Source organism: Artibeus jamaicensis, unplaced genomic scaffold (genome assembly GCF_021234435.1).
Source record: "Artibeus jamaicensis isolate MK-2021 breed Jamaican fruit bat unplaced genomic scaffold, CSHL_Jam_final contig_233, whole genome shotgun sequence".
NCBI lineage: Eukaryota > Metazoa > Chordata > Mammalia > Chiroptera > Phyllostomidae > Artibeus > Artibeus jamaicensis.
This window is the reverse complement of record NW_026521486.1, coordinates 16654905-16667848: the sequence shown is the minus strand read 5'-3', so window position 1 is coordinate 16667848 and position 12944 is coordinate 16654905. Positions and strand designations below refer to the sequence as shown.

Below are 12944 nucleotides of genomic sequence, written 5' to 3'. Positions count from 1 at the left end.
CTGAGATAAATAACTGTAATGAGATAAAAGAATTCAATACCTATGAATAGTAAAAGCAGACAAAAATCAGAAGGTCTGGTTTGAAGTACCAGCTCTCTATTACTTACTACCTTGGTTTCTTTGGGCAAATCGAATAATGTCTACCTGTCTCTCAGATATTGTTGAAATGGGATTTAAATTCTACATCTCTTTGCCAGTTTCAAGTGGTTGTGGCGTGAATTAAATGAGAAACAGATATGACTGTAAAATCTCACACAATCGATCACTATTCTCAAAGCAGACTACTGCAATATCAAGCAACTTTTTTTAACAGACATATTTCAGAATTTAAATAAAAGATAAAATAATACCAAAGGAAGCACAGTTAAATTATAGACCTGGATCCGAAAGATAGACTTTTTCCTACCACAAAAGAGCCTTCTCTAAATTTATGTATTAGAGAAATATAATTATGTGAAGGGTTTGAATTTTTTTAAGATTCTATTTATTTATTTATTTGTTTGTTCATTTTTAGAGAGGAAGGGAAGGAGAGAAGGAGAGAAATATCAATGTATGGTTGCCTCTCATGAGTCCCCTGCTGGGAACTGGCCTGCAACCCAGGCATGTGCCCTGACTGGGAACTGACTCCCAATTGTGTGTAGTCTGCAGGCCCGCGCTCAACCCACTGAGCTACACCAGTCAGGGCGGGTTTGAATTCTTATGCCTAAGAAAACTAAAGTATATATACTCTGAAACTTCTAAAAGTATTTCCATTCAAAGGGTGAAGAGGAACATTTCACAAGATCACCAATCCTATTTTCCTTCATTCTCATTCAGAATTTCATTTGTTCTTTCGCTCATTTTTTTGTAGGCCTTTCCAAATAATGTATGTGATATGCATTCATTCTTTGTCAGAAAGATTTAAGATATAGTGAAAAAGCTAACTTACCGATCATTTATATTGTGCATTACTTTGTATATATGTGTATTCTATTGTGCATTATTTTGAGTTAAAGGCTATTAAAGCCCAACAGATTCAGGAAAACCTCTCAACTGCCCAAATCTGAATTGGAAAGGGGGCTTACACCAGAAAGAGAGCTATTAGCAAAGATACCTTCTGACCTAAGAATCTTTTTCTGCATAACAGGGCAACCTTTGTTTTCCAAACATCTCCTCTCACCTTCCTATAAAGGTCCTTCCTCCCCACGTATCTCCACCCCTTATGTAGCACAAGGTGTTATACAAGCCTCAATTACCTGGCTGCCTTTTGCATCTCATATTTTTATGGAGCTCCTGTACCTATGTCATTAAATTTGTTTTTCTTCCTGTTAATCTCTCTTACATCAACTTAATTCTTAGACAAGCCAAATAACCTAGAAAGGAAGAAAAAATATTTCTCCATACCTATACCACTATCTAATATCTAAATTTAAAAAAAAGACATGTATGTTTATGTAATGGCCTTTGGTAAACAATGATTCTATTTAATATTATTAAATACTATTTAATTTTTTAAATTAAATATTATAATTAGATTTCATATTAAATACTATTTAATTAGATTCTAATTAAATAATGATTCTAATTAAATACTATTTAATGGTATTTAGATTCTAATTAAATACTATTATTTTTATTTTAAGTTTTTAAAAATTTATTCACTTTATTAAATTTGTTCGTCTTTAAGTATAAACCTATTTTTAAATTTTTATTTAAGTTCAGCTTTTCATCTTACTCAGAGATATAAGGCAATGAACTGGCTGGTCTCAGATTTCTAATGTGAAAATGTATGTATGAAATATAAAGTTATAGCTCTAATTAAGTAAGTGCTGGGCTTACTGAATCATAACAACAAGTTGTCATTAATCTTTCTTCTGCTGTATCTATGTGTACCCCATGTAAAATGAATTATACAGGCTTTTTTATATAGAATCATTCAAATTAAATTTCAGGTTCTTCATATAGTATCTATGTAACAGGGCGCAGCCAAGAGGAAGGTCCCCAAAATGAATTAGGAATGGGGAGCAGAACTCAGGGTGTCCGGGAAATATTAAGATGTCTTCACACCCCCCTCCAGGTGTCAGTTGGGGAAAGGGACAAATAGAGCAAGGCTATGAGAGTTATTTTGCATAGCAACAGTTTCACAGCTGACCTCTGGCATGGTCATTTAACATATCTATAACCTTTAACTGGTTTCATAGATATGTTAAATAGCTGTGGCCATGCTTTGAGCCAGGGAGAAGGGAGTGGCTTCTACCCAGGATGTAACTGGGGGCAGGTCCCCCCAAGTTACAGTGCCTGCGTGGGAGCCTGGAGTTGATTGGCTCCTGGACATGGGGCCATACCTGCCCAGACTAATGATGGCAGCCCAGTAAATTTGTAATAATACAGAAATACTGGCAAGTGTAACTGATTGTAGAAGGAGTCAGAAATGGGGCTGCAAAGGAGGATGGGCACAGAGATTTAAACCCAGATGAGGCAGCCATGAAAGAGAGAACCATGTGGTTTTGGCCAGAGTGCAGACCCCCTCTTTCCCAGATGAAAGGGAAAACCACACCGCTTTGCCAGAATGGAGATCCCTGCAGCCAGGTGAAGAAGAAAGACACATGCTTTTGGTGGAGTGCGGACCCCTGCAGCTTTGGTAGAAGAGGCCCACATGGCTTTGGGGTGCCCCCTTTGGCTGCATGGCCTGGAAAGCAGAAGAGACTTTGACTGGAACTTGGTACAAAGAACTCTTGCCAGTGGACCATGAGAGGGTACTACATGACTTTGAATTAATTAGAGATTCTGCCCGGACAGAAACACAGCTGACAATACCAGTGGCCTGAAAAACGGACGTGTGCTCTTTTCCTGATTTATGGTACCCGGAGTTGGGACAGTGGGAGAAGGGAGAGCTGTGTGTGTGTAGGTGTATACCCTAAACGACTTTGATATTTTAGTGGAGGCGTTAAGCCTGAATAGCATTAAATAAACATTTTGTTTCCTTTTCACAAATCTCTGGCACTGAGATATCTCTTTCCAATTGGTGGCAGACAGAAGAGCCCAGTAGATATTAGTATTCATCCTTGGGAGGGACCCCTGTTGTTCTGTAGCAGTTTTTGGCATCCCTAGGTGGGCCAAATACTGCTGCCCCCTCGGACCTGTTGTTTGGTAACATCTACACTAGAGGAGTACTTAACACTAGGACCCCACGAAATACATATTTTCTTAATTTTTATTTAAGTTGCACGTTATATACTTTGGAAGTACCAACAAATAAACATGTTGAGTATGCTTGGCTATCTGGTATAAAATATTAAGTTATATTGAAAAACAATGCAAGCAGAAAAAAGAAAATAAAGACACTGAAATAGAGAACAAGGGGACAGTGACCAGAGGGGAGAAGGAAGGGAAGTTTAGGGGAAAAAGGGGGAGGGATTTGGAGGAACAAATAGGAAGGACACAGGGACGAGAACTAAGGGGGGTGGAAATGGGAGGGAGGTGGGGAGCAAGGGGCAGGGGAGGCTGGGATGGGAAAAATAGACCAAAAAAAACTGTACTTGAAAAATAACTAAATAAAATTTAAAAAATAAAATAAAATAAATTTAAAAAAAGAAAAACAATGCCTATAGAATAGCAAGCAGAGAAGTAATCCCTATTTATCTTAAATATAAAATGGTACTTTTTCTTTTTTAAAAAAGATTTTTCTTAGGTATTTATTTTTAGAGAGAGGGGAAGGGAGAAAGAAAGAGAGGGACAGAAACATCAGTGTGTGGTTGCTTCTCAAATGCCCCCAACTGGGGACCTGGCCCACAACCCAGGCATGTGCCCCAACTGAGAATCAAACTGGCTATCTTTTGGTTTGCAGGCCAGCACTCAATCCACTGAACCACACCAGCCAGGGCTGGAACTTTTTCTTACCTGCAGCATTTGATAAGTAAGAAATGATGTAAAATTCTAAAGTAAATGTGATTGATGGGATCATAGGAAAAACAATTTCATTTCCCAGAAGCTAAATAAAATATCAAATAAATTTAATAATAATCCAATTTAAATCATTGCAACATTTTACAGATTGAGGCTAATATATATAAGTTTGGGTAAAAATAGGAATTTAAAAAGTATTGATTTTTGCTACTATATTTAATTTGTTTCATTTTCTGACAGGTATAAATATACTGCTGATTAATATTAAGTGTTTTTTAAGAAGTTTCAATATATGGTCTGAGTGAAATTAAACTAATTGAGAAAATTCAAAATTCAATTTTCTTTTACCACAACAGCAAGTTTCCCTACAATTAAATCACTACCAAACATATTTATTTTGTCCCATCCTCCCTTGCTCATTGGTAGTCAAAAGAACTTTGAAGTAAGTGCAAATCACCATTATATAGATACAATATTAATAAAACTAATGAAATTCTCAAATTCATGAAGGCTCTGCTGATTTCAAACTTTCTTGAAGATTTACTTCTTCCTAACAGTAATCAAGTGGCAAATTTTAAAAATTTAAATTAGGGGATGTATCTGTAATAAGAATTATTACCAGAAATAACTTATGATCTATCAATAAGGCAGAGCAAACTTCTACCTACTGAGATATCTGCTCTTCTTATCATCCTGCCTACAACCCCCCTCTGAAGCCCCAGGCACCTTGCATCAGCCTTAGCTCAAAGTCACACAGACCTCACTTTAACCTTCTGTCTTCGAGCCTCTCACATATGTGGGGTTCCCATATGTATTTGTGCAGTAAATTTGGCTATTTTCTCTCGTTAATCCTTTGTCTCATGTTGATTTGATTATTAGACGAGCCAGAAGAATATAGAATGGTAGAGTAAAATTTCTTCCTCCCCGATGCTGGTTAATGAATTACTGTTCAGAAGAGAATGTAGAAATACATGAGACAGACAATGGATTCTCCATAGTAAAAGAGAGAGCCGATAATAGATAGGTCTGCAACCTATCTACTGAAATGACCTATCTATAATTGTTGCTAGTGGACTTCGCTCCACTGACCATGATTTTTGTATCATTTAAAGGTAATAATATTCTAATATGCAATTACAATTAACGCAAGAAATCATCAATAGAGTATATTTTCTACTGTGTATTGATATGGCTAAGCAGAAATGAATTGTCCAATTTAAAATAATGTATTTTGGGTATCAAATGCTGCTTCACTGTGGATTAATTAGTGTTAATAAAGAAATACTCCCAATAAAACATATAAAATAAGAGAAAATGGGCTTAATATACAATATGAAGTATTTAGACAATAGGTTGGCAGCAGGAAAGAAGCCTGTGTTCAAAACTGTCACTGTTTGCAGATGACATAATAGTGTACATGGAAAATCCTATAGACTCTACCAAAAAAACTGCTCGAATTAATTAATGAATTTGGCAAAACAGCGGGTTACAAAGTCAATATCCAGAAATCAAAGGCATTTTTGTATACCAACAATGAATCAGCAGAAGCAGAAATTGAGGAAAAAATCCCATTCAATATAGCAAAAAGAAAAATAAAATATCTGGGAATAAACCTAACCAAGGAGGTAAAAGATCTGTATGCAGAAAACTACACAGCACTGAAGAAAGAAATCAGGGAAGACACAAACAAATGGAAATATATACCGTGTTCATGGATTGGAAGAATTAACATCATCAAAATGTCCATACTACCCAAAGCAATATACAGATTCAATGCAATACCTATTAAAGTACCAATGGCATATTTCACAGACATAGAACAAACACTTCAAAAATTTATATGGAACCATAAATAACCCCGAATAGCAGCTTCACTTTTGAGAAAGAAGAACAAAGTAGGAGGGATCACAATACCTGATATCAAACTGTATTACAAGGCCACTGTAATCAAAACAGCCTGGTACTGGCATAAAAACAGGCACATAGACCAATGGAACAGAACAGAGAGCCCAGAAATCAACCCAACTCTCTACAGTCAATTAATATTCAACAAAGGGGGCAGTAACATAAAATGGAGTCAAGATAGCCTCTTCAACAAATGGTGTTGGGAGAACTGGACAGCTACATGCAAAAAAATGAAACTTGAGCACCAACTTACACCATACACCAAAATAAATTCAAGGTGGATAAAAGACTTAAATATAAGCCTTGAAACCATTAAAGTCCTAGAGGACAATATTGGCAGGAAAATCTCAGATAATTCACACAGCAGCATATTTACTGATATGTCCCCTAGACCAAGGAATATAAAGGAAAGAATAAACAAATGGGATCTCATCAAAATATAAAGCTTCTGCATGGCTAAAGAAAACAGTATTAAATTAGCAAGACAACCAACTGTATGGGAAAACATATTTGCCAATGATACCTCAGACAAAGCTTTAATCTCCAAAATATACAAAGCACTTACATGACTCCACTCTCAGAAGACATCTAACCCAATTAAAAAATGGACAAAGGGCTTGAACAGACACTTCTCCAAGGAGGACATACAGAGGATCCAGAGACACATGAAGAGATGCTCAATATCACTAGCTATCAGAGAGATGCAAATTAAAACCACAGTGAGATACCACTTTACACCAGTCAGGATGGCTATCATAAACAAAGCAACAAACAACAAATGTTGGAGAGGGTGTGGGGAAAAGGGGGCCTTAGTTCACTGTTGGTGGGACTGCAGACTGGTACAACCATTATGGAAAACAATATGGAATTTTCTCAGAAAAATAAAAATCGACCTGCCTTTTGACCCAGCAATTCCATTGCTAGGATTATATCCTAAGACTCCTAAAACATCAATATCAAAGAACCTGTGCACCACAATGTTCATAGCAGCACAATTTACAATAGCCAAGAGTTGGAAGCAACCTAGGTGCCCATCAGTAAATGAATGGATCCAAAAATTGTGGTACATATACACAATAGAATTCTATGCAGCAGAGAGAAAAAAGGAGTTACTACCCTTTGCAACAACATGGATGGAACTGGAAAGCATTATGCTGAGTGAAATAGGCCAGGTGTTGAAAGACAAATACCATATGATCTCACCTTTAACAGGAAGCTAAACAACAAAACAAACAAGCAAGCAGAATAAAAAAAAAGACACTGAAATAGAGAACAAGTGGTCAGTGACCAGATGGGATAGGGAAGGGAATTTAAGGGGGGAAAAAGGGGAGGGATTTGGAGGAACAAGTATGAAAGACACAGGGATGAGGACTGGGGCGGGGGGGGGGGAGGGGTAATGGGCAGGGGGGGAGCACGGGGCTGGGGGGGGCTGGATGGGAGAAATAGACAAAAAACTGTACTTGAAAAATAACTAAATAAAATTTTCTTAAAAAAGAAGCCTGTGTTCAAAGCAAAAGAATTAACTACGGGAACTGTAACATTGCTTCTAGCTCTATGATTCCATAAACTTTAACCTAGAAATCATAATGCTTATGGAAACAATCTAGAGCCAATAGCTACAATAATAGCAACAAACATGGAAATGATGTGTTTCTATGCTGACTGCTAAGGCTTCTTTGGAAAGAATACAACACAATAAATTGTTCATTACCTATGCTAAGCAAAAATAGCGAAGACAAAAAAAAAAAGAAAAACCATTCTTCTCTTGCTCTGAGATATATTCTATCACATTTTTTTCCTCCTTCAAGTATCTTTTCTTAAGACAACAGTAAAATTAGCATTCCATTAATTTTACTATTGAAAACAGCAGTTGATGACAAAGGGAGGCAGCCCAGAAATACATAATGTGACAGAGAAAAGCCAGCAAGAGTTTTGGAAACTGATGTGCAAGCAGCCACAAAAGGGAGAGAATGCAGAGCATTGTCAAAGTCATACACTTTGAACTAGAACACTCCGGAGTCTAGACATCCCCCCCACCTCATGTCTAAGTGGCCACTCAGTCACTTATCCAGAATGACCTTGTTTCTCCATCTATAAATGAAAGAAGTGAGGACGGTAGGATAGAACAGATTATCTCTGATTTTTAAAGTCCATGGGTAGTTTCAATGATTTATAATAAAACAATCTCATACTCTAGATGAAAATCCAGATTTCAGAGTTGTAGCACCTTAGTGCATAACTGACCCACAAACAGTACTAAAACAGTACAGTAGAAAATAGTACAACTGGGAGAAACAAAGAAAAATATTCAGTCTCTATATACAGTGCATTAAACTGAGGCCTAGAGAAGTTAATTAAATGGCTTGAGGTCATATAACTAGCAGAGATGAAACAAGATTAGAAACTTCCTGCTTTTTTTTTAATGCCTATAGAATGACACCAAGTAAAATCTCTCTAGAAAGTGTTAAAAAGATAAATGAGATCTTCAGATAGGCAAAGCAGAGAATACAGAATTCTCAGGGAGTATCTGCAATTAAAGTGATCTTAAAAAAGTATCCAGTAAAATCCCCAATCTCTTTGTGATGATCTTAATGAATGCCCTTCAATTCACTTAAATTAGCTTCACCTTGTATGTAACCAACAGAAACTAAAAATTGTGCATTAGGCCATAATTAGGCCACAGGGAAACATACCTCAATGGCTAGAACTTCTTAAGCCATTATGGATAAATCAATAACATTTACTAAGCATTTCAGATCAAGGAGGGATATGAATGCTAATCCATTTTGGGACAACATTATTTTAAGAAGTGCTTATATTGCCACTCTGAGAGGAAAAAAGCAAAGTAATGTAAGTCAAATGGTCAGGCCTGAGATCTTTTGTCCGTTATTTGCTGGCTCATGATCCCAACTGGAGCTTCAGGGAATCAAACCTAAGATGCCAGAGCCATCAGCGTTGTAAACCTCGGACTGATCTAATTTGGCTTTGCTCCTGATGACCCAGGCACAAGGAAAAATGTTCAGATGGTAGGGGTCTGTACACATTTTCCACTCTGCTAGTTGAAAAAGACCTGGCAAAACAAAATCGTTCTAAGTCAGATGACATGAGGTGATACAGAATAGGAAGTGGATGAAAAAACATGTAATTTGGAAATTCTGATACTAAGAATCCATGGGATGAAACATTAAGTTTATGTAATTCAGATGGCTCTTTAAAGAGAATAATAATTTTAGATTTATGCAGTAAGGTTTAAGATTGAAAAGGTATAGTGATAAATAACAACAAATATGATAAGTTTCTGGAGTGAGAACTTTAGGGTCATAAAAGGTGATCAAGTATGATTAAGTCCCTTGCGTCTCAATTCAAAGTAAAATAAAATTTTACATGGGAAAGCAAAAGGTAAGAAGCATTTCTTACATTACTTTCTTTTAGATTTTATGTTTTTATTGTTAGAGAGAGAGGAAGGGAGGGAGAGAGAGAGGGACAGAAACATCGATGTGAGAAACAGATCTGTCGCCTCTTGCACGCGCCCAAAGGGGAGGTCCTGCAACCCAGGCATGTGCCCTGACCGGGAATCCAACCAGTGACCCTTTGCTTTGCTGGACAACGCCCAACCACATCACACCGGTCAGGGCAAAAGACAAGTAGCATTGTCAAGGCAGTAATTACCACATGTGAAAAACTGAAGTGAAATGAAATAATCCTGATCTGGAAGGACCAAATTGGGTTATTAGAACAAAGAAAATATAGGAGGAAGAGACACTTGAAAAGTGTCCCTTTTTTCTGAAGGGGAAGGACAGGACATCTGAATCATCCAGAGGACACCTCCCACTTCGACTCTGTCACTAAGCCACAAGGTTACCCAGCTAAAACACTGGAAATGAAATGGTTGCTATGGTTACACATTCCTTCACTCTTCATACTGTATACTATCACATTATTTGAAACATAATCCCATAGGTTAAACAAGATTAAAAACAGAAAGGCTATCATGAATGCAAAAAAAAAAAAAAAAAAGGCATTTTATCTCAATTTGAAGGATTCTGAAGTGGTTCATAAAAGCACCCATGGCTCATAATAGCTCATAATAGGAATCAATTAAGATTTTACTCCTAGAGAATAATTCCATGTGAGGTGAGGACATCAAAGGTCGGGTGGTATCAAATGGCTTTATCCCACCCCTCCCCAAAGCTACACAGGAGTGACATGTCCTGTCACTTCCTTCACACTCCCTGGGTGACATCTGATGATCTCAGAGCAATTCTCTCAGTTCATAGTCTGCACATAATCATCCTCAGCAACACTGCTACGGCGTTGAACTTGCAGGTGTTGCTACCTAATGCTGCTCCAAACTTGTTGGAAGCTCAGGGGACGTAGGGCAACAAGAGACAACTATCATCAGACACAATTAACTTCATCACATGTAACTAAATACAAGGATTCCAGTCCAAATAAGTGGCACTTACTTATGTCCATTTAAGGCCGCATGGTGTAAAGCAGTGTAACCCGAACTGTCTGTGCAGTTCACATTGGGGCCTCGCCAGATGCTGCAAACAGAGCACAAGCGCAGAGTTAACGTTAAGCAGGACAGTGCTTTACACACACAGACACCTGATGGTCCCACCACCAGCAGCAGGTCACGTAGGAAGATTCCCGTCCTGTAAAAAACGGTCGCCATCTTTCACACACCCCACCCTCGGAACAAAAACTTCATTTATTCGATGCAGGGAAATTATTAGAGAATATAACTAACTTCAGAAATTATTAGCAAATACAGGCCCCCTGCCATATATTAAAAGCTGGATCCAACACTTCCCTATTTATGTCGTTACTTAATTATTGGGAGCAATTAAAATTCAGCTACTTTAGTATATTCAGCTACTACAGTATGTACTTTAGTATATTATATACTAAAGAATAAAGATTTATGACATCTGTTTCTTCCCTATTAACACTCATTCACTGAGACAGCAGCGATTTGAAGAATTTTTAGGATATTTTTACATGATAGGAAGAATTCTCTGGAGATAATATGTAACTATACAAAAGCCCATTTTATCCTTCATGACTAAAATTGCAGAAACTATTTGTAGCTTTTGAATAAATAAGTCATTGAAAGACCCTTTTCTAGAAGTAGGCCAAAAAAATGACTTTATCTAATGTTCCTGATGATACTAAAGCCATCAAAACTAACATCTAGTGATAAGCTAATTCATGTATTCACAAAATATTTATTGTACCCCAAATGCATGTCACATTGGTAAGCTAAACACTGAGAGTACAAAATCGTAACTCAAACTTCTTTACAAGAACAGAGTCTAATGGGGAAGATGGACATACAACAACAATTACAAAGTGGTCAGATGATTGAAGTGCCAGAGAACACACAGGTTCTCCGAGAAGATATAAGTAGCCATTCTGAATGAGAGATCATAACTGACTTAAATTAAGGTGGGACAGGCAATAAAAATGAGTGGAATGTGCTTATTCAAATGTTAATTGAAAAGATAAACTTTTTTTATTTTTTCAAGTTGACATTCAATATTATTTTATATTTGTTTCAAATGTCCAGGATAGTGGTTAGACAATTATATAATTTATGAAGTGATCCCCCTGATAATTCCAGTACCCACCTGGTCCCATACACAGTTACTATAATATTACTGACCGCATTCCCTGTGATGTACTTTACATTCCTATGACTATTCTGTAGCTTCTTAATCCTTCACCTTTTCCACCCAACACCCGCAACCTGTGCTATCTGTCAACCCTCACTTTGTTCTTTATATCTATGAGCCTGTTCCTGTTTTCTTTTATTTATTTTGTTCTTTAGATTCCACATACAAGTGAAATCATATGGTATTTGTCTTTCTCTGCCTGACTTATTTCCTTAGCATAGTACCCTCTGGGTCCATCCACATTATTGTGAATGGGCACTACCTGACTGTAAGACTATGATAAAGCTCTAGTAAACAAAACAGATAGTACGGTCTTAGAGTTAAAATAGATCAACAGAGCAGATAAAGAAATAGAAAGTCAATTTAGACCTACACACACATCTAGTCGATGTTGACAAAGGCGCAATGGCAATTCATTAAAGAAATGAATGGTCAAAAAAGTGTTCTGGGACAAATGAATGCCCTCAGGCCACAATAAGTAAAAAGTGTCTTGATCCATATCCAGTCATATCATATACAAAAAAATAACTTTGAAGTGTATCATAGATTTAAAAAGTAAAACCTGACACTGTAAAACTTCTACAAAGAAAATGTAAGAGAAAAATTTTTGTGACCTTGAGTTAAGTAAAGATTTCTTAGATATGACACCAAAAGCACAGACTCCATAAGAAAATCTGACAAATTAGACTTCATCAAAACGAACAGTGTCTGCTCTTGGAAGATGCTATTAAGAGAATGAAAAGGAGCTGAACTGGAAGAAAAAAATTGCAAATCACATTTTCTAACATATTCTTTCATCCAGAATAGAATTTTAAATCCTCAATTCCATTAATAAGAAAATCAGCAATCTAATTTAAAAGTGAGCAAAGATTTGAACAGATATAACAAAGCAGACATACAGATGGCAAGTAGGAACACGAAAAGGTGCTCACATCATTTGTCTTTAGAGAAATGGAAATTAAAATCATGAGACACTACCATGAGAATGCAATTAAAAAGACTGCAAACACCAATGTTCACGGCCATACAGATCAACTACAACTCACACACTGCAGGTGCATACATAAAATAGTACGACCATGTTGGGAAAAAGTTCAGCCATTTCTTAAAAAGTTAAATACACACCTACCCTGCAATCCAGCCATGTCGCTCTAGGTATTCAAGTCAAGAGACATGACAGCATATGTCCACATCAAGACTTATACAGAAAATACTCATTACAGCGTTATTTATCATAGCCCCAAACTGAAACAACCCAAATATCCCTTCGTGGGCAAATGGATAAACAAACTGTCTATATATCCATGCAATGGAGTACTACTCAGAAGGAAAAAGGAATGGGATACTGAAGTTTCCAACAGCATCACTAGAATATCTAAATCAGACTCTCAGATCCCTCTTCCTCTTCTTGGAATAGCATAATTCCAAGAGAATTATGCTATCTCTTGGGAGACACATTTTCTGGAATGGATGAAA

At 36.9% G+C, this 12944-nt stretch overlaps 1 protein-coding gene across 4 annotated transcripts in view; it reads right to left on the bottom strand.

Annotated features, from left to right (window-relative positions):
* The window catches only part of ANKS1B (ankyrin repeat and sterile alpha motif domain containing 1B), an 830526-nt gene that overhangs the window by 710466 nt on the left and 107116 nt on the right, over positions 1-12944 (bottom strand). For all 4 annotated transcript variants that reach the window (XM_037160668.2, XM_037160669.2, XM_037160670.2 and 1 more), the window contains exon 2: positions 10257-10337. In XM_037160668.2, the coding sequence (XP_037016563.1) occupies positions 10257-10337 (81 nt within the window). The remainder of the gene's footprint in view (positions 1-10256; positions 10338-12944) is intronic.